We start from the raw sequence: 20,305 nt of genomic DNA, 5'->3' as shown, positions 1-20,305 counted from the left end.
TGTTATTTTCAATTCTTTTTTTATACCTCTTATAAACAGTTTTGCACAGCATGAATTTCTGCAGTGCATTGTGCTAGACCGTGCACGACTGAAGGTCCTTCGTCCAGGTGCAGTTAGCCAGCCACTTGAGACCCTGACTGCTTTAGTAAAGGTCCATGAAATTCATTCATCCCTTTAACTGCTGAAGTCTAAGTTACAGTTACTTCAGCAGCAGAGTGTGAACAGTGATTTATGGAAGAGAGGTTCATGCATTAAGTACATGTACTTCATATTCTGTGGCATCCTTTTTGTGTAGCACCTTAACAGTATGAAGCATACTGGAATGAGAAATCGACACTGACATTACTATGCAGAGGAATCTTGACAGATGTATGGATGTATGGTACAGGTCAAAATATCTTACTAGATACAGATTTTGAGCTTTCTTCTTCATCTGAAATTAAAGACAATGGTGGGATAAACTCTCTGTAGATCTGGTTCAGGTATTTCCTAGTAATGTTTCTGTATCTATGTCGGATCAGCCCATGGTTTAAGGGCTGTAAGGATTAACCCAGTTTTACTTTCTTATAATGTTGTTTTTCAGCATTGCTATATTTCTGTTGCTACAGCTAGAGTCCTAGCCCAAAGGTATTTCTTCTTTTTTTTTTTCCTTTTGGTAAGAGGAGGCAAAAGTCCTGATTTGAAATACATTAGTCTCCAGTATAAAAAAGTCCTGATTCTGGATTGCTGTTACCACTGTTGGCATTTTTTTTTCTGGGTGACGGCTATACACTTAGTATTTTTAACTTTCTGTGTACTTACAAATGTTTCCCATAATTCCCAAAAGATAAAGGAGCTGTTTTGGTTTTTATCTGTCAGCAGCTTCTGCCATTACTTTTATGTAAATCTTCCAGATCTAAACAACTTGGTTTCTCAAAGCACAGTAATACACATCTTTTTCTTGGAGTAGTGAAGAGCTTATTCTTTTCCCTTAGATTGCTTGCCTCTGGATAGTTTAATGGGGATTTGTTGGCTTTTTTTCCCCTATTAGTTTCTCTACAGCAAAAAGGTAGCAAACCAAAGTATTCTTTCAGAGCAGAACAACATACTGGCCTGAATTTTTATGTATTATGATTATTGAATAAAAGAAGAATGTTTTAATATATGCTTCTGAAGCATACTTATTATCACAAACCAGTGATGGTCTTGCATAAGAAACAACTGTGTGGTACCAGAAAAAAATGAAACACCATTAAGGAACAGGGATCCTCTACAAGAGTGACAGGTCATTCTGGAAGAGAGTTCCAGCATCCCCAGTATCTCACAGTGAACAACCATCCAGCAGCTCTGTCTCAGTTACAAAAAGCAGATCCTGCTGGAGCACTATTACTAGTCATCACCATGGTTATATGGAAAGGGAAGTGAGGTTATCAATCTTGTAGGTTAGTGCCAAACTATTCAGAAGAAAGTACAGGTCACTGCTTTTTAGGTAAAATGGGTCCAGCATGGGAAGTTGCTCTATATGTGAAGTTTTACCTGATGGAGGTCATTGAAATCATCTCACCTTGACTCTCCACTGGCTGGCCAGAACCAAAATTTTCAAGTGCCTCTTGAGATAGACCTGAGCATTCCTTCCCTTAACAGATAGGCAGCTGCCTCTCTGTCATGTGACAAAGGTTTCCAGGAGCAGCAGAATACATACTTCCTTCCCCACTTGCTATGAACAACTTGAGAACAAGCTGAGGAGCAAAGTATTCTTGTATGTGAAGCCAAGTTGAGCTGAGATAATAGAAAATATAGGTTTGAAGAGGAAGGTAAACAGGAGAATGTGAGCCTACTGGATGTGTCCTTGTACAGTCTGGATAATGCTCCATGTAATATATACTTCAGCTTTTCACTGGGTTCTGTCCCTTGAGAGCACTAGGCTTTGTGCGCTGAAATGAGCAGGATAGTTTTATGGGAACAATGCTATGTCATTATGTGGAAAGAGAAAAACAAGAACTGAAATTGCACATGCAGCCTTACTTCTTTGTGGTCCTAAGTTTTGGGTGCTTGACCTTGTGCTCTTGGTCTTTTAATGTAGTTTTGTTTATGTGTCTGTGTATTATAGCAGGCATCAGACACAAGGAGCTTTGCTGCTGATTCCTTGTAGAATTGCTGTAGTAAAATACTGTGTAAATGTATTATTAACTTACATATTTAAAATAAATTATGCTTTTGCTAGAGTTTCACTGATCCTTTTTTAAAAAAAGTCTGTAGTGCAGAACTTAATAGAATATCATGTCTTTAATACCCTTGCGGAATGATGAAGTAGAGTTTGAGGGAAGGCAGCTGGCATCAATTCCAAGAGATGGCTTAGTTAATTATAAGACCAGTAAGGGATGTTTTGTTTGTAGAGAACTCTTACAAGTTTGTTCTGATTCTGATAAGGGCTTCTAGGTACTACTACTGCAGTCTGGATGTTTAATGGCAATCAACTCTGAAGGTTGCACTGGGAAACTGCTAAGCAGGTCACATGATGCAGCTGCCAGTGGAACATGCTGTTGTCCTCTCACACCTACACTATCCACATTACATTTGAATATTCAGTGACACGTATTTTCCTTCTTGGTATCATGTACGCCGGAAGCTGGAATGGTAAGTTTTCCATTGTCAGTATCTCTGAGGAGAACTGGGTGAAATCACTCAAATTCTTACATAGCTCAGCTCTTTTCTATCCCTGGAGCAGCAATTCTGAAGGAGGAGGAGGGAGTATAACAAGACTCCCTTGACAAAAAAGGCAATACATCTAGCTTCTTGGTTGACCCTGTCCTATCCCTCCCTTACTGTCACCTCTGTCATCATTTCCTTGCTTGTGGAGATGCAGTAACTTGGTATCCACACCACATTTTACCTCTCATCTGCTAATATCTCTGACTGAAAACTGCTGGCAGGGACCCTGCAGACATCAATAAGACAGAAAAATAGGTGTTGGCTTATTAAAATACTTTCTTTGTGCTAGCTCGTTTTGTTTAGAGACATTAAGCTGCTTTTCCGTTTAAAGTGATGCTCTTCGGGACTGTGAGAACACTACCATCCACTGTACTTCCTACATGACACAGGGCTTGGGGTGATACCTGAGAATGAGGTAAAGAGGGAATCATGCATCGGTCTGCCACCCCTGAGAAGAGCGTGGGAAGCCTCTAGCAATGCCCTGTGCTCCAGACAGTAGGAAGGAGGTGGGACGCACCTCTCCCAGAGACTGGCAGTGTCAAAGCCCTGGTGCCAGCCTGCTTGGGGTTCAGCTCCAGCAGTGCCTGTCTTGGGCCCTCTCTGTGCTCCTCAGCTTGTTGAGTGCCTTCCTCTACATAGAAGCAGAAAGGCATCTTTTACTGCATTCTTGCTTATTTCTTATTTTACTGTTTCAGCTTATCTCACAGCTCTTTGAGCAAACAGTTGAATAAGCAGGTGGTTTTCCCATCTCTTCTGTGGGTTTTGGGGGGGTTCTTTTGCAAAACAGTTTGTGTTAAGTACAGCGTTATAACGCAGTGTACTGCATGCCAGAATATTGCACTGAGTTTTGTTTTTTTTTTTCATAAGCCTTGCAATTTTTCCTCTGAACAGGGCTGCTTTTTCTTGAATTATACTAGTACCAACTGTAAATAGTTGCAGCTATTTCAAATCCTAAGTTCAGTTCTGGTTTGAAAAGGAGTAATGTAAAAGCTCACACATAGAGGGAAGTAGAATACTGTCTTTACAACAATCTTAACTACAGGATGCTTTTTAAAATTTATCTGTGTTTCAGTTGAAGCCAACAAAGAACATCTGTTGTCTTATTTATAGCTCCTATTTCTAAGAAGTATATTCTGTAGCAGATAAGAAAAGTGCCTGACAGCTCATAATTCATGAAGTTACTGAGGTTTAATCTGATAGAATATTATGTACAGAATTCCTTCCCAGTACAGGCAGTATCACTTCCCTTTCAACAGATGATAGAAATAGGGCTTTACGAAACACTAATAAGTGTGAAACATGATTAGCAGCTACTATTAAAAGTACTAAACTATTATAAAGGAATATAGGACTCCACACTATGTTGCCTGGTGGTTTTATTTTTCTGCTTATTTGTGCAGCTAAACTTCCCTCAAGCCAGACAACATCTTCTCTTTTTTTCTTCCTCTCCACACTTTCATTTTCTTTTGTCTTAGAGGAATTGTTTGTTGATTAAGGCAGCAGCTCTGTGACAAGTGTTCATTTTTGTGTCAGGGAAGGGTAGAGACCCCAGATTTCTTTCAGGAGAATTGGTATATTATAAAATATGACTTTCTATATGAAATCAAAGCCTTCTTCTGTCTAGTTCTGCCATATGTTGTTTATAGGTGATTTTCTTGCACTAATCTCTATTTGCCTGAGCTTGTTTCCCCACTGTTCCCATAGCTGCCCCTTATTCTCCTTACCCCTGAGAGTGCAGAGTGCAGCTGGTGCAACTTTCTAAGTGGGGATGAGGAGAGGAATTAGGTCTCTAAGCCCCCCAAACTTCCTGCATAATCACCATGCACATTATTTCTATCAGTCAGATCATTGCTTGCATATATGTGCTGATAACCCTGGAAAGTATCTAGGCAAAGTATTTGACTTGTCTCAGTTACAGCATTGATTTATACAGGTAACTATGTCTTTTTGACACATTATGTGTAGCCAGGATAAAATGAAATGACATTCAGGTTGTATTCCAACCCTCTTAGATTTAATGAGCTTGACTATAAATGTCCCAATCTTAATACAGATGTATTTGGCCTCCTGGAAAAATGACCGCCTGGCTTTATTCTGTGAAGTGCCACAGATATTACAACAGGTTTTGTACATTTTTCTACAAAAGTCAGTTTGAAATGCCCTTTTTCAAGCTTATAGATGATGTTGTCAGTACCTACCTCATGCAGAGGATTCCGGAGATGCATTTTGGGCAATACACTCAGACTGACCATTCAGAAGGTCATGCTGGTGAGAACTTCTGCGATGGTCATCCTTTGGAATAAGTCCCTTGGAAAAGTTCTTGTCACTCTCTGTTACTGATGTGGGATCACAGCAGAAATATGGAAGCTTTAAAAAGCTATTTGAAGTGCAGAGGTGTATTAGCAGAGTACTGTTTATCCGTGAAGGGTAAATGTATTCTTTGAGATGCCCTAGGAAGGGTGTTCTGCTTTATTCAGGTGTTTCTCCATTGAAGACAAAGGAAAAAGAGGAGTGACAGCTGATGTAGCAAAACATTTTTTTCGGTACAGATCTGTATTTCCTTCTGTGGCTAAAATCTTCAATGCACATTAACAGACAAATCTAAATGAAGTTGTCACTTTGTCCTCTAGTTCATATCCAACACCTGCTGATCGATGGAAGAAGTAGGCTGTGCTGGCTGCATGGTACTGAAGGATTTTAGAATTGGTGGTATTTCCATCCAGCTTCCCAGTTCTACTCCAGTCATGTAAGGTCACCAGCAGGCATCTTTTCCTATTCCTTCTCATAGCTCTGGGGTCATTCATATCGCTATAAATCTTGACTTGCAGACATTTTTCTGCTTCCATAAAAATGGGCTTCTTGTGAGCCCCGGGGCTGATAGTGTTGGTGGGGCAGACCATTCCTTTTTCTAGTGCTGGGATAATCTTTACCTCTCTGCATTTCTTCCGGATTTAGTCTCCCTTGGCTGCCAAGGCTTCTGTGGTATTCCAAGTCCACAGTCTGCCTGATTGACGACATCTCATAAAAATAAAAGACAAGTAATAGTAGACAGACTTATTAAGCCACTTGTAATGACGTGTCAAATTCACTGAAGCTTAAATCTCTTTCATATTTTTCCATGAATAGTGTTGTCTTTTAAAAATCTTCCTAATGAAACCAGTACTGGAGAAGGTGGTTGAGCCCTGAACAGCTCTTTCTCCTGCCATTTTCAGTGATGCTTTCAGCTTCTAGAAGAATTTAACTGTAGCCAAACTGAATGATCTCAGGTCAGTAGGGTCTAAGGAGAGGTATTTTCTTTCCCAATAGTTGCAGCTGAATTTACTATCTATTGCAGTCCTTCATTTATCTGAGACATAGAGGGACATCAGCTTCTTTGTCTTTGCTCTCACCTTCTTGTCTTTCATTCTTGTGCAGTAAAAACCTTTCACTAATAGCGGCTGGGTAGTTCTGAACACTGCTTGCCTGTCCTTTTGGTAAATGATGTTAGGCTGTCTGAAATTACAAATGCCAGGGCAAGGTTTCAGTTCTCAAATCTGAGTGAATTTTTCTCTGGTATGTATTTGTAATACCATACTCCTTATCTTCTCTCTTGGTCTGGCTTTGAACCCCAAGCACAGATACCTGTGGAAACTTTCTCCATAAGGTTTGGGATTTCTTTAATCTTCATACTGTTCTGCTGAAAGTTTCTGCAGGAACTTGCCACTTCTTATGGCTATAAAGAAACATATAATGGTCCATGAAATTCCCTCTCACTGAAAGTTAGGAGTTTTGTGTCAGTAAGAGTTGTTTCGCTCTGACGGGTTGTGAGGCTCGTGTGGCCTTTCTTCCCCAGCAGATGAAAGCAGGTGCTGAGGGGGCAGCAGCAGCTGAGACTCTGCATCTGGACCAGCTGCCACTGCAGGGCCATGAGATGCATCGGGCCATGCTGTCACCCATGCAGAGGCACCTCATGGTGCTTTCCAGTTCGACAGGATCTGAACTCATGTTTCCATATGCATGGCTTTCGGTGTGTTCTCCGTGCAGCCTCCTGAAGTGCTGATGTCTCTCTCTGGTCTGGTCGTCACTATTGGTCAGCACACAGGGGTACGCAGGGCTGCCTCAGTTCATGCCACTGCCTTAAAAAAGGCTGCACAGGAATGCCAGACTGCACAATTGTGTCTTCACTTGAATTTGACATTGTATACTGACAAGTGATTAAATTCAGCCATTATGAATCCTTACTGAAATTCAGTTTCTGTTTCAAGGAAGATGGGTGGTAATAGGGGAAGGTTTTTTGAATTCCATTTCCCATACATAGTATACTATATAACTGCTAAAATAACAGCATTTCAATTAACAAAGCAAGCTCCCACATTTCCCAGAATTTTCAATAGCAAGCATGGGTGTTGAACTTTGTGGAAAAACCTTGGTTGTCCACAACTTGTCATGCATTATCCCACTTGGTGGTGCCACTGGCAAAAGTATTTTAGGTGCTCAATCAGCCATCATTTCTTTATAGTTTGCTGGCCGGTCTTGTTGGAGACATTATCACAAGTTGCTTGACAATGACCCTTATCTTTAATTTCTTCTTCTGTTCTGGTGTTTATTACAGTTAATTTCAGCGCTGGTCAAACCATTCACATTTGGACATACTGTATGACTTTCAGACGTGTAAAACTATGAATGCATAGTTCACTGTGTTAGTGGATGCAGTTGCATGCCTAAAGAGTATATCTGCATGCACGTAAGACAGTTATGATCATCTTAAGACCTGAGCTCTCAAATATTAAGACTTTTATGTAGTACTGTTTTGTCATCAAATGCAATATGAATGCCTTTCTGAAAACAGAACATACATGGAGTAATCTTGACTCAAAGCTACATTCAAAAAACGTTAGTATCTAGTTCTTGTAAAATAATCAGATATTTAAACTTTCCATGGTGTGTATTGCTTCATTTTAAGTTGTATTCATTTTTTTTTAATACTCATTTCATTCTTCTTCAGGCAGTAATGAAAGATTTGGCTCAGAAGTGTCTGAAGCCAAATTCCAGCTTTAAATTTCCACTTGTCGTTGCCAGGTACTAACTCTAAAGTATCTCTTTTTACTGAGAACCCTTCCAAAAGGTGCAGCTGTGTGCTGGTTTCATCTTGCACTTCGAGGCTGTGTTGGCAACCCTTGAACATAAGGTATGCTCTCATCTCCCACACGTTGCCATTGCCTTAGAGCTGTTTAGGCCTGTCTGTATCAGGGATAGGGAAGAGTTTGCAGATTAAAGCGAATGCCGGCTTGTGGTTCATCTCATTGGTTCTCACTGTGGCAAGGTAAAAATAGAGCTAGTGGAAAATCCAGCCTTTATCATGTGTCATCAGAAGCTTCCTTACTATCTAGAGATCCACTACCAGACTTGTGACTAGAAAGAAGACGTGAAAACTATATGGCAGCTTTTCAGAACTCTTCAGAACCTTAATATTTTGGAGAAGGTGGAACTTAAAAAATAAAAAATAAAGAGGAATTTGGGGGGAAAATGATTCCTTTAAGTGAAAAGCTGGTACTGGATTGTAGCAAAGGGATCTACAAAGTTGCTCAGATTCCTAAGAGTGTATTTGGTTCTCCAAACTTTCGTGCTGTGCTAGAGCATGCTTCAAAGCAGAAGATGCTTCTGAAATCAGGTACTAAATGCAGGTTGCATGTGAGCTTTTGTTCATTTCTCTTTTACTAAAACTAACCTGTCTGGGAAGTTTTCCTTTCCTTCCCTCTGTAGATCTTAATATGCATGCTGAATTTTCTTCTGGATCACCTAATTTAGAATCAGGACTTCTTTAAAGTTAACTTGTATTCTGGCTCAGGAAGTCAAATTCTTTCTTTCCAACTTTAGTTGTAGTTCTCTTCAGTTTAGACTCTGCCATTTTCTCTCAGCATTTTGAAACTGAAGAGCACAGTTCCCAAATCGGCTGTCTTCTGTATAAGTATCATAAACTAGCTTCAGTTCTGTAAGTACCATTGTCTTTTCTTTTTCCTGACAGATGTGTGTTTCATGAGGCCTTTTGCCTCTAAATTAACATAATTTTCTATTTTGTGCAAAAGTTGGAAAGTTTAAAGTATGACGCTATTCATCAATTATATTGGAGGTGGTGCAATGAGCAGGAAATCCTAGAACAGGTGGGAGGCTAAGTGATTTTAATTTGTTGATACCATCTCCTACATGCTGATGAAGTGAATGTTTTTTTTAATGTTGCTGAGCACTGTAACTGTGTGTGTCTTAGATGTATTCTTCTTCATGGCTGTGAAGGTAACTGCAGGTTTTGTACCTGCCATTGTGTGTATATATGTTTGTGTCTTTTAACTGTAGAGCTTATACACACCAGTGTGTGCATAGTATTAAAAGAGGTGAGTATCTTGAGTTTTCAGTCAAATACAGAACTGTTTTATGTATCGTCTTCATATCTAAAAGTTCAGCAGTGTCTTTAGTAGATAGAAATTTCAGGTCTTGGAGAAAAGGAATGGGATATAAGGAGAAAGAGACATCAGAAATTATCTGATTTCCTAAAATTCTAATATTTTTCCAATTGCGTATTTTAGGGTAGCAGAGGAGTGTTGAACATCTTTCCTTTTAACCAGCGTTACATTTGCTTTACATACATATGTCCAGTAGACATGTTATAGATTTTGCATAAATATGAAGGTAAATGCGTAGCTTCCAAAAGCCTTTCATTTTCACTAAGAATATTATCGATCCAGGAATACAGTACAACAAAGAGATCCAGTGACAGAATATGATACTAACCTAAACTATAAACTAAGATCCTGCTTAAAGTGTGAATGAGAAGCCTGGAGCATCAGGTAGGTTGCAGGAAGAGGCACTCTAGGTAAAAGTCTACATCCACGCCATTTCTTATGTTCCAGAGAGACAAACTGGTTTCTGCAGTGTCTTTCTTCACCCTGCAAGGGCTTTTGCCCGTGAACTGAAATCTTCACCTGACATTGGGTTCTCCTTTTTCCTTTGCTTGGACACTTATCTCTCATGCAGAAAATCTAAATCTAGTGGGAAGTTTAGTTATTTTTCTAAATACACCTTGTTTGTAGGTATTTGGAGTATATCTCTCGCCATCATTTCAAGGCACAGTTTTGTTAATCCAAGAAAGCATAGTTCTCTCTGCTGCACAGTAGCTTGAATGGACTGTCCTTGAACTGCTGATCTGTCACCTGAAATGTTTCAAATGTCTGTCAGGTTTGACATCCATCCTCTGTCTATTTCTCCTTCACCTCTCCTTTCTTTCCTCAGTTTCAGTTTAAATTGTTCATTGTTACTGCATGCTGTGTCCAGCTAGAATGATGAGATGAGCATCTTTGCTCAGAGATGATACAATTCCATTGCTGTTACACAAGAGGGAGAGAGGTCCTTAATGTAACTGGCCACCTAAGGGAGCAGAAAGTTTTCATAAGTAAAACTAAGTAAACTCTGTTCTTAAAATCTGTTCTTCCTGTGCTACTATGTAAGGGATGCATTTTATGCCCTTAGCATTCTGTGAGTCTATGAGTGTGTCATAGTCTTATTTTCATAGCATATCCTTTGATCTGACTCTGATCAGATCTTTCATTTGTTCTTTCATTAGATTTGCCCTCATGGTAAAAGAGATACATAGTTTGGAGTTGAAAGGAACTATTTGATCTGAGTATTACAAACCAAATGCTCTGTATTTCAGCATGCCTCAGATGTTAAGCTAGAAGAGGTGTTCCAGATGGAACCTGAAAGTGATTTAAAGAGACAAAAAGTCCATTCCTTCCCTGAGTAGCTTGTTCTGCATTAATAACTACACTCAGAGATCTGCTGTCACCTATAGCCATGTAACACCAGCTTTCTTTGAATTTAGCTTTTAATCACAGTGTTATACTAAGTTAGCTATCTGATTTACATTTTTCAGCTAACTAATGTGCCCCAAGGAAGGAAGTGGTGTGGTTTTTAACAGAACCTATCCTCTAAAAAGCTATGCAGACAATCCTTAGTTACAGTGCTATCATTTATTGCTTTATCATACGAGTCTAGTTGCCAGGTTTTCCTTTATTTTGCCCAGGATTGATAATGTCACTAGCATATAGTCACCTTACTTGTCCTTTCAAAGTGTGGATCAGGCATTAGAATGCCTTTGATCCCCAGGAATTGCTCTGATTTTCTACAAGTCATTAAAAAGTAACATCAGCAGACCAGAGATCTGCTTAGTTCTTTTGGAACTTCTGAACACTCATTTTCTGAGCTTCTTAAGTTAAACTGTTACGACTGAGAGGTGATTTTCTAATGTCCTCAGTTATGAATGGATTAGAAAGTATCCCATCATTATCGTAGCATCATTTGCTTCTTTTTGCGAAGGACATGTCTCGATGTCCTAGTGTGCTCCACTTCCATTACTAGTTCATAAGTAATTGTTATTTATTGTGTTTCATTTCTCTCCTCAGTGTTCTGCATTTCCAGACTTATGTACCTTCCTTGCTGTGTTGCCACTTCTAAATTGTTGGCATTTTTAGAAGATTATGTAATTGTTGCTTCCAAAATAGGATGAATTCTCAGCCAAAATTGTCTGCTTTCTGTTTCTCAGTTCTGGTGTATTTTACTTTTTGGCTATCTCAAAGTTTTCATTAAAAACTTTATTCATATTTTAATCTTGTGGGTTTTTTTTTTCTTTTTCTTCTTCTACTTAGTAATCTTCATAATTTGTTCAGTTTCAGTCTTCTAAAAATACAGTATGTGCATGTGCATGCATGTATGTATACATATGCATGCAGGTACATAAGTGCATGTGTGTTTAACAGTTTCTCTCTGTTTGATGAGTTTAATCAGGCAGAGATCACCATTACTTAGTCAACTGGCAACTTTTGCTTCAGTCATTAAGCTTTGTTTATCAATCATAATCTATCAAACTGTGCCAGATGTTTCTTGCAGTAGTTTAATAATATCTTTACGTAAACATTCTTGCCTTCCAAGCGTTAAATAGGACCGCTCTAAAACTTTTGAATTATTTTTTGGCAAAAATTGTGTGTTTAGAGATAGATAATCCCTCACATCACAGAGCCAGAACATTCCTCTATACAGTATGTTCTCTCTGTGAAGCAACAGGATTGCGTGAAAAGTGACTTTGTATAAAATTCGTATACAGGTTTGTTTGAATCTGCAAAATGTCCCTTTCTGATTATACTATTATTTATTCTTAATCAGTCATTGTAGAAAAGAAAATTCTTATTCAAGAAGACTGTACTGTTAATGGTATTATGCTTGAAAATTGAAAGCAAACAGAAGTTACTGAACTTTTGCATGAGTGTGAAATACTTGTTTCTACCGCTATTTCAGCCCTCTGTAAGTCTGTTTTACTCAGGGGATCAGCAGCTCCCCGATGGTGATGTGTTTAGCTCCCTCATCTGGCACACACTGGATGTAAATGTTTCAGACCAATAGATTTTTTCTTTTCTTCTTTACATTGTGTTTCTGCCCATCCGTGGACTGCAAACTTTTATTGTGTTTTCTTTTCCTAGGCAATATGGAGGATGATTCTAGGACAGACTGAGGTCCCTAAAAGAAAACACTATAAAACTGCAGTTATCATTTTTATTCAGTTTTCTGATTACGTGTGGAGTGCTCTCATTTAGGCCTGACAAATGGGATGATTGTTCTGTACTTAAAAAGTAACTGGTTGCATTATGTGTCATAGTTTTCATAAACAGAAATTGCATTTATCTGTAGCTTGGTTTATTTTTCCTCTTTTTCTTTACAGCTTTTTCGCTTCCAGATCTTACAGAGCAGTTCGCACCTCCTGATGTTGCTCCACCAATTCTTATAAAGATAATGGAGGCCATTGAAAAGAAAGGTAGGCTGAAGAATGATCTATGAAGGTTTTCTGTTACTTGCATGAGCCAAGACTGCAGAATCAGATCCAGACCTGGCATCTCCTCTTTTTAGAGCTGCTAATGCATCACATTACTTAACAGATATGAAACAATCTCATTTAAGGTTTGTTGCATTCATTTCTGCTTAGTAGAGGCAACTTGGACTGTAGGAGCAAAACCAAAGCTTACCTCAAATGACATTTAATAAGTAACACAAGTATTATTAAAGGTAAGGTAGAAGGGTTTGGTGTTGCTTTATTTTTTCTAACCAATAGAAGGTTGGTTATGGAAACGTCATTATAATACTGAATTGGATACACAGGCAAACGTAATGTTTTGCCCCAAAGTGTGGAAGGAAAAGAAAAAAATATAATTAAATATGGAAAAGTTAAAAAAACCTGGTTTTATGCTTCAGGAGCCACTTCTTTACTGCTGCTGTATGCTGAGCCAGCCAGTGTTATTTTTATGATTTTTTGCTCTCCTGCTTTCCCATGTTGAAATCTCTTCATCTTTTTGAGGCTTTCCCCTTTCCTCTGCTATGTCTTGCCTCTTCTGCCCAATGTCTTTCCTCCTGGCTCTTCCTCTGATGTCACTTTCCTAGTCCTGGTGAAGTATGGAGCAGCTCAGCAGGTCCTGCTCATTCAGTGGCCTTACAGCCAGGGAGTGAGAGGAAAAGTGGTGTTCTGATCGTACTCAGGTTGTTGTCCTTGGGGACAGAGGTGCTCACATACAGCTCTGACACTAAGAGAGCTCAAGCCTTTCCTGAATGAGTAGGAGCTTGCTTATATCAATGAGAATGGCCAGTATTTAGCAATAGTTTGCATAAGCAACTACTGCTTCCAGGAAACACCACTGATACTCCTAAATTGTCAGTGCTCTGCATCCCTGGGCATGGTCTCTTTCCCTGTGTCTTTTCTCTTTTCACTGAGATAGGGAAGTTGTAAACAGTATCTTTCACTTGAAAACACTCTGTTGGTGTCTTTTATTCAGGAGGATCATCAGACATGTGACATACACAGACATTTTCTCTCACACTAATGATGTGACACTCATCTTACGTATACTGTGAGGTTGCGGGCTTTGTGGATGGTCAAAGGTGGTCTAAGGGCTACCTGTCCTGTAGAAGGGACTCTGTCCCTGTTGACTGCATAGGGTGCCAAAGGTTAGGCACAGTTTTAACTTAGAAGTCTCAGTTAAATCCTTAAAGCTAATTAGGATGTGTCAGAACTTTTGTCATGTACCTGTCCCATTACTGTGGGGTGACCTGACTCAGACCACTCACTTATTACTCACCTGAAAGACCTGGTCTTTCTAACTGCCATATAGGGTGTAAAGGAAGATCTGGCTGCCATGTTGCTGTTGCAAACTGTTTTCTTCACTGGGGTATGTGAATCTGTTTCCTGGTCCTGGCCTTCTGAAGCCAGCCCATGGAGAGCTGAACAAAATACGTGGGATTGCTGGCATCTCTGATCTTCCTTGGCCAGCTCTTTCTGCAGACACAGCAGCTGGCATGTACAGAGAGATTTCTTACAGCCTTAAAAAACAATCACATTCCATGGTTTGGTGGGTGGATAGTGGTGGGAGAATGTTGCAAATTTATACTGTAAGTACTTACTTGAAGAAAACAGCAAGTATGTTGTGTCATGGCAGCAGTCACTGGAAAATTGATGTATCCCTTCGATTTTGTTTTGAAGGTCTGGAGTGCTCGACGTTGTATGGAACACAAGGCTCAAGCAGCTCATCAGAATTAAGACAAATCCTTGAAAGTGGCAAGTACAGTTCTCTTAGACAAACTTTGTAGTCAGACTGCTTCTCTTTTCTGTGCTTCCCTATTCAGCTTGTATATATGTGCTGGTTCTGAATAATACAGTATTAAAAAGACAAACATAAGTAAAAAAGTTTTCTAACTTTACATTTAATATGAAAGGTATTTTTTACTTTTAGAGGTTGCCTTTTTTTCATGGCTGCACTGCATGGGTTTTTCCAGGAATAATTATTTTGATAATTTCTTGGTCACTTGCTTATTCAAGGACTGTCAGTCTAGTTGTACAGAATAAAACAAGGTGTTCTATAATAAAATAATTTATATATATATATATAAAATAATAAAATAATTTTAAAAAGCAAGATAGAGATACACTACAAATGGCCATTTGTTTGCATACATCTGTGTGCGTTTTTTCAGTCCTGTAGGTGGGGAGGCAATAGCTGCACATTACCTACTTGCTACAGAGATGATGCTGAAAGGGAAAGAGAGAATTGAATTAATGTTGCTGCAGTAGGCAGGGTTCTCAGGTTTCAGATAGTAAAATGCAGCTACACCACTAATACCACATACCTGTTCAAGTTTCCTGAAATAAATTTCCTGCTCTTTTTGGTACTCTTGATTTCTATTTCAGGCCAGAATATACTGGCATGTCAACACCCAGTTGCAGTATGAGAGATCAGGAGCTATTGTAGAAGGAGTGCTTGCCCAGGCCTTTGTAAGCTGCAGTGCAAAGTGGGTGTGAGCTTGCACTTGCATGAGGGAGCACAAAAATGTGCTAGAAAATGGCTAGAAAATGAAACTGGTTACACGCCATGTTGCCAAAGGGGCAAAGGAAGCAAACTCAAAACTGTGAATTAGCTCTCTTCATTTTTAGTAATTGCAAATACTAACAGAATGAATAGGAGATGATGCAATGAGTTGTCTGTTCCTTCAAATCAAAAGAGCATCCTGTCCTCTTGTGATTGTGGTGGGAGTGAAGTAGTATATGAGTGCAAGCAGGGAGAGGAAAAATGCATGTGGTGCTAGCAGCCTAAGCTGTATTTTTACTATTGTAATTATATTTTTCAGTCCAGATAAATATAGATTTTCTGTGGCACCAATATGAATGTATCCCTTTTTAAATCTCTGCACTGAGGTGTACTTTTATGAAAGGTTCATCTGCCTCCTGAGATCAAGAACTTGTAGTCTACATGTATTCTTACTTAAAATGTAACTAGGTTTGAGAAAACAAGACTTTACCCTTTAGTAAAAATGTATCTTTCTGAGTTCTCTTTAAGATAGGATCACAATCTTCCAGTACAGAGCTGGTACAGTGGGTGTCCAGATACATGGATACAGACAGATCTCACCTCCTCTGCCTACTCTCTGAGTTAGCACTCTGCTTTGGTCTCAAAATCATGAACTGTATTAGTGTGCTGAACTGCATTAGTGTGCTGTTCTGCTTATGTGTTATTCCATATGAACTGGGTAACTGCCTGTTAGCTTCAGCTCAGTGCTATCTAGCTCTAAAATCAAAGCTGACTTCCATCTGGCCAGCTTGGCTGATGAAAGAGTTCAGGTCTGTTTATGACATTACACCCAAACAGTTGCAGAGTACCACAAGTTTATTCTTGCTCATGTATCCATTATAATAATTTGGAATATACTTCAGAGTATGGGTCAACACTGAAAGAACGAGGATTTAACTTGGGTTATGAAATAGAAAACATCCTGTGAGCAACAAAACTAATGAAAACTATTTCTCATGAATTTGGGATTGGATTCTCTGACACATAATTGCTCATGTAGAATTCATAACCACACTGCAAGTTTTTGTCATCTGAGCCATTCATAATGTCTCTTTTCCCATGCAAATTTTTTTAGTGCCTGGTAGGAATTAAGCTCATACTGTAAACTTTCTTTTGGGGAAAACAGAAAGGAGGTGGAGGAGCACTGAGTTTCTCACTACCCCCTCTTGGCTGCCTTTTTTCATACCACTTACCTGATTCCTTTAATCTTCCTGTTGAATTCGATTTAAACTGGCTGGATGGGTTCAGGAGTTATTTTACAGTGGCCTTGACTAGCCTAGGAAGTTGGTCAGCAGTAATACCTCTAAATCCTTGTACCAAATGTGGATCTTACTATAAACATCCAGGACGTTACTGTGCCAGAGTTTTCGTGTTTTAAGATGAACCCTAATCCTGCTTCCACTAGGTAAGCATTTCTCTGTTTTCCTAGTTTTGCTGCTGATATTCCTTGCTCCAACACTATCAAGTAGTTCTTCGTGTGATGCTCCCAAAACTTAGCCCAAGCCATATCTATCCTGGAAGGATATCAGATTTTGCAAGATAAATCCTAACAGCTGCATAAAACAGCAAGCACCCAGTTTTGCACATGCATATTTGTTTTGACTTACATAAATATTTACAGACTTGGAGCCCCAAGTTGTTAATCAAACTTGCAGTCATAATAGAAGTAACTGCCAGTAAAGAAGCTGCATTTGCCCAAACCCCTGTTTAATGCTTACTTTTACACAAAATATTTACAGGTAAAACAGAGACCTGTTAAAAATACTCTGGCGTTCCATAACATTGGCAACATGCAGCAAGTCTCTACTGTTATTCTGAGTTCAGCCCTGTCTTGTATGTGACAGAAGGCCACACACAGCAGTGGAAGCCATTTGGTTCATCAGATGCCAAAGGCCTGAGCATGGTGTTGAGCACTGTAAAAGATTTTTCTTGGTGTCTTACCTTCTTTCTTGCATGTTGTTCCATGTAAACCAAATAAAAGTTAGGAGGTTTGGCTTGGCATAAAGACCTAATACCATGAACTTGTGTATTTTTTCCAGTTTCTAATGTCTAAAAAGTATGTTGCTCTTTCCCTTTAGATCCCTCTTCATTGGACTTAGAGACATTTGATGTGCACACTTTATCAGATGCTCTCAAAAGGTATCTCCTGGACCTGCCAAATCCCATCATTCCAGCAGCTATTTACAGTGATATGATTTCTGTAACTCAAGGTAGGATTATCACATTGTTTCAAATGTCAGACAAAAAAATCTTTTATTAGAATTCTGAATATTTGATGTTCCAGCTGTCACCCACCAAATAGTAAAGATTGTGCAAAACCTGGCAGCATCTCAGAAAACATATATGCCTTCACCATGTTTGATGAAAACTGTTTCAATTAAGATCTAGACATGCATTATTTAGCTACCTATTTAGGTAAACATAATGGGAGATATGGAGGATAGCACAGTTCTCTTCATTTTAGTAAGTAGAATGACTGTAGAAAAACCGGGGTGAAAAATCAAGGACCTATCTGTATGTAGAAGGCTAATTTTTAACTTTTTATCAGTGCTGACAAAGTAAATGTATTGGAGGTCATGCTGTTCTGCAGTACCTTGGGAGCTGCAGGGTATGAAGTGCGAAATACATGCATGTAAGATTCGGCATCTACAGTGGTCATTTCAAACAAGTACAGCTTATAGGCTTTCAGTACATGGGCCAAGTATTCTGTTATGTATCTTAGGACAGGATATTGTTACTGGTAACCTTGAAAGTTAGAACAGCACCTGTGAGACTTATCTAGTGCATCTCAGAATTACCCAATCATGTGTGATGCTAAACACAAGACAGACTTCTACCAGTACACTCTGAACACATTGTGGTTTTTACCAAAATGCATATCTGTTTCCATTTGACTTTTAAATACTTGTTCTTTACTCTTCCTTGAGCATTTCACTTTTTTCAAAAGAAGGAGGAAGTCTTAGGGCACTAATGAAGGACAGAATTATTTTTTTTTCTGTAAAATTGATACTTCTAAAGGAGTCATATATAGTTTTATTTTATTTGTTGAATGTTCCTGTGCTGGTATCAAGAGCCTTGTATCTGTTTGCTTGCAGAAGTGCAGAGCTCAGAGGAATATGCTCAGTTGCTGAAGAAACTCATCAGATCTCCAAATATACCTCCCCAGTATTGGCTCACACTCCAGTATTTGCTCAAACATTTCCTCAGAGTTTGTCAAGCCTCCAGCAAAAATGCAAGGTCTCTGGCTGAAATTTTCAGCCCTCTGCTTTTCAAGTTCCAGATAGCAAGGTATTTGGGTCCTCTTTATTATTTTTGATACTGTAAATATAGCTTAGTTATATACAAAAGTAAATTTAGTGAATTAATTTCCTGATCTTAGTTGTAATGTGGAGGGCATTGTTGTAATTTTTTCCAATGATTTTTTTAATAATTCTAATGTAAACTTTTGCAATTTTCCTAGTTCTTACTGCCTAATCCATCTTTTGCAGCTCTGATAATACTGAACACCACATAAAAATCCTAGAGGTTTTAATCACAAGTGAATGGAACGAGAGACAGCCTGTACCAGGTAAAAACTATTTTTAATTTTAGAAGTTATAGAACTTTGTTTTCTTAAATACTAAAATTCAACTTAAGGACAGTAAATGCTTTTTTTTTTTTTAATCAAACTTATGCAATGTTTCATAATTACAGAACTAAGTAGAAATGCAGTCTTTGTTTTTTAAGGAATTGTCTTTTTCATTAAAATCAGTTTAGTACCTATAGTTTGTACAGCCTTAGGAGTTTTATTTCTTCTTCAGTAAAGAGTGTAAAGGAACTTCGGAATTTTTAAGACCTGTAAACCAGTAGTATGCTTCTCATACCCGGGGCGGGTGGGGGTGCGGGGTAGGGCAGTAAATTCTGGAGATTTTATTTAACTTTCACTTTACTCTCAGGCAAATTTTCTTAGAACTACTACACCCAATAGAGATTATCAGAAGAAAGTAAGATTTCCCCCTTTATTTACATATATGTATTCTTTAATCCAGAGACTCAAAAGATTTACTTATCAGTATCGATAAACAACATGGAAAATATTAAAACCCCATTCAGGAAAGCTAGATTACACTTCTATTGATTCTGTGAGTTAGCATCTAATTTACTCAACAAACAGTAAACCCCACCTCTACTTTATGCAAAAATCCCTGGTTTAAAATTAAATATTCGGTAGGAGCAAGGCAGAGTTGCTAACTATGTGCAAAGGAAATAATTAACAAAGGGGGACTTTAGATGTTAGCTTAAAGTAATTCCTTGTACAGCTTATTAACACAGAATATCCAAAGGATGAGGTGATGGTGAGCAGAACATTGGGCAGGCTGTAGCTTTACTGCCTCTCTATTCAAAGTACAAGGTAAAGTTCATAGTGGTAGGATTTGTAGGGTTGCTTAAGATTTCAACATCTAGAACGCAGCAGCAGAAAAATGCATTATTTCTTGTATTTCAGGTAGGTGTTTTGTAAAATCCCCTACATCAACTAGTGAAAATTAATTTAAAATGGCTAAGATTTTTGTTCCTGATGCTTTGACTGGGAGGCTTCTCCAGCCTTGCCATCTCTATTAGTTAGGAACCTTTCCCTAACATCTAGTGTACGTCTTTTTTCAGCTAGTTCCTGTTTGGTTTTGTTCAATTTTGTCAAGATACTTAACCAGGCATTTCGAGAACCACTATGTATTTTCCTCCTAATGCTTCATAAGAAATAGAAGAGTTCAAACTTTTAAAGACTGTTTGTCCTATTTTACTAAGAATTAGCAAGTAACTGCTAACTGTTAAAAATTATTTTCTTTGCCATCTGTTACAAGCCTTAAAAAGCAAAATATATTTTTGAATCCTCTAATATTCTAAAGAGTTTGCTCATAGCTTTTCTTTAAATGCTATGTTTGCAAGTGCTTTAGAGTATGTAAATGTATATGGGTAGAGGCACTGACTGGGAGGTTACAAATTTAGGGTCAACAGTAAGAGTTACTTAAGCTGCACTTAAGAGATCACTTAGCATATCGTCCTGAATTGCTTCATGTGAGGAAAGTATACAAGTGAAAGGTGTTAATGTTAGAACTTTAATGAGGACAAGGAGTCTAGACATCTTTAAAGTATCATTGGGGTGCTTGAAGAAATGGGACTGTATCCATCAGATTTATAGGGTTTAACACTACATTAATAATTATAAT

At 38.5% G+C, this 20,305-nt stretch overlaps 1 protein-coding gene across 3 annotated transcripts in view; it reads left to right on the top strand.

Annotated features, from left to right (window-relative positions):
* Positions 1–20,305, top strand: part of PIK3R1 (phosphoinositide-3-kinase regulatory subunit 1) — a 61,122-nt gene that overhangs the window by 20,979 nt on the left and 19,838 nt on the right. For 2 of the 3 annotated variants that reach the window (XR_005101829.1, XM_037372871.1), the window contains exons 3-7: positions 12,434–12,526; positions 14,240–14,314; positions 17,180–17,311; positions 18,197–18,389; positions 18,590–18,669. Coding sequence is in view for 1 of the 3 variants with exons in the window: in XM_037372871.1 (XP_037228768.1) it covers positions 12,434–12,526; positions 14,240–14,314; positions 17,180–17,311; positions 18,197–18,389; positions 18,590–18,669 (573 nt within the window). In the remaining 2 variants the exon portion in view is untranslated. Of the gene's footprint in view, positions 1–12,433; positions 12,527–14,239; positions 14,315–17,179; positions 17,312–18,196; positions 18,390–18,589; positions 18,670–19,468; positions 19,492–20,305 lie in introns of those variants that run through there. The other variant, XM_037372876.1, reaches the window with a different exon arrangement.

This window comes from Falco rusticolus, chromosome Z, assembly GCF_015220075.1.
Source record: "Falco rusticolus isolate bFalRus1 chromosome Z, bFalRus1.pri, whole genome shotgun sequence".
Lineage (NCBI taxonomy): Eukaryota > Metazoa > Chordata > Aves > Falconiformes > Falconidae > Falco > Falco rusticolus.
Note: the sequence above shows the minus strand (reverse complement) of the source record. Positions and strands in the feature narration are given on the sequence as shown.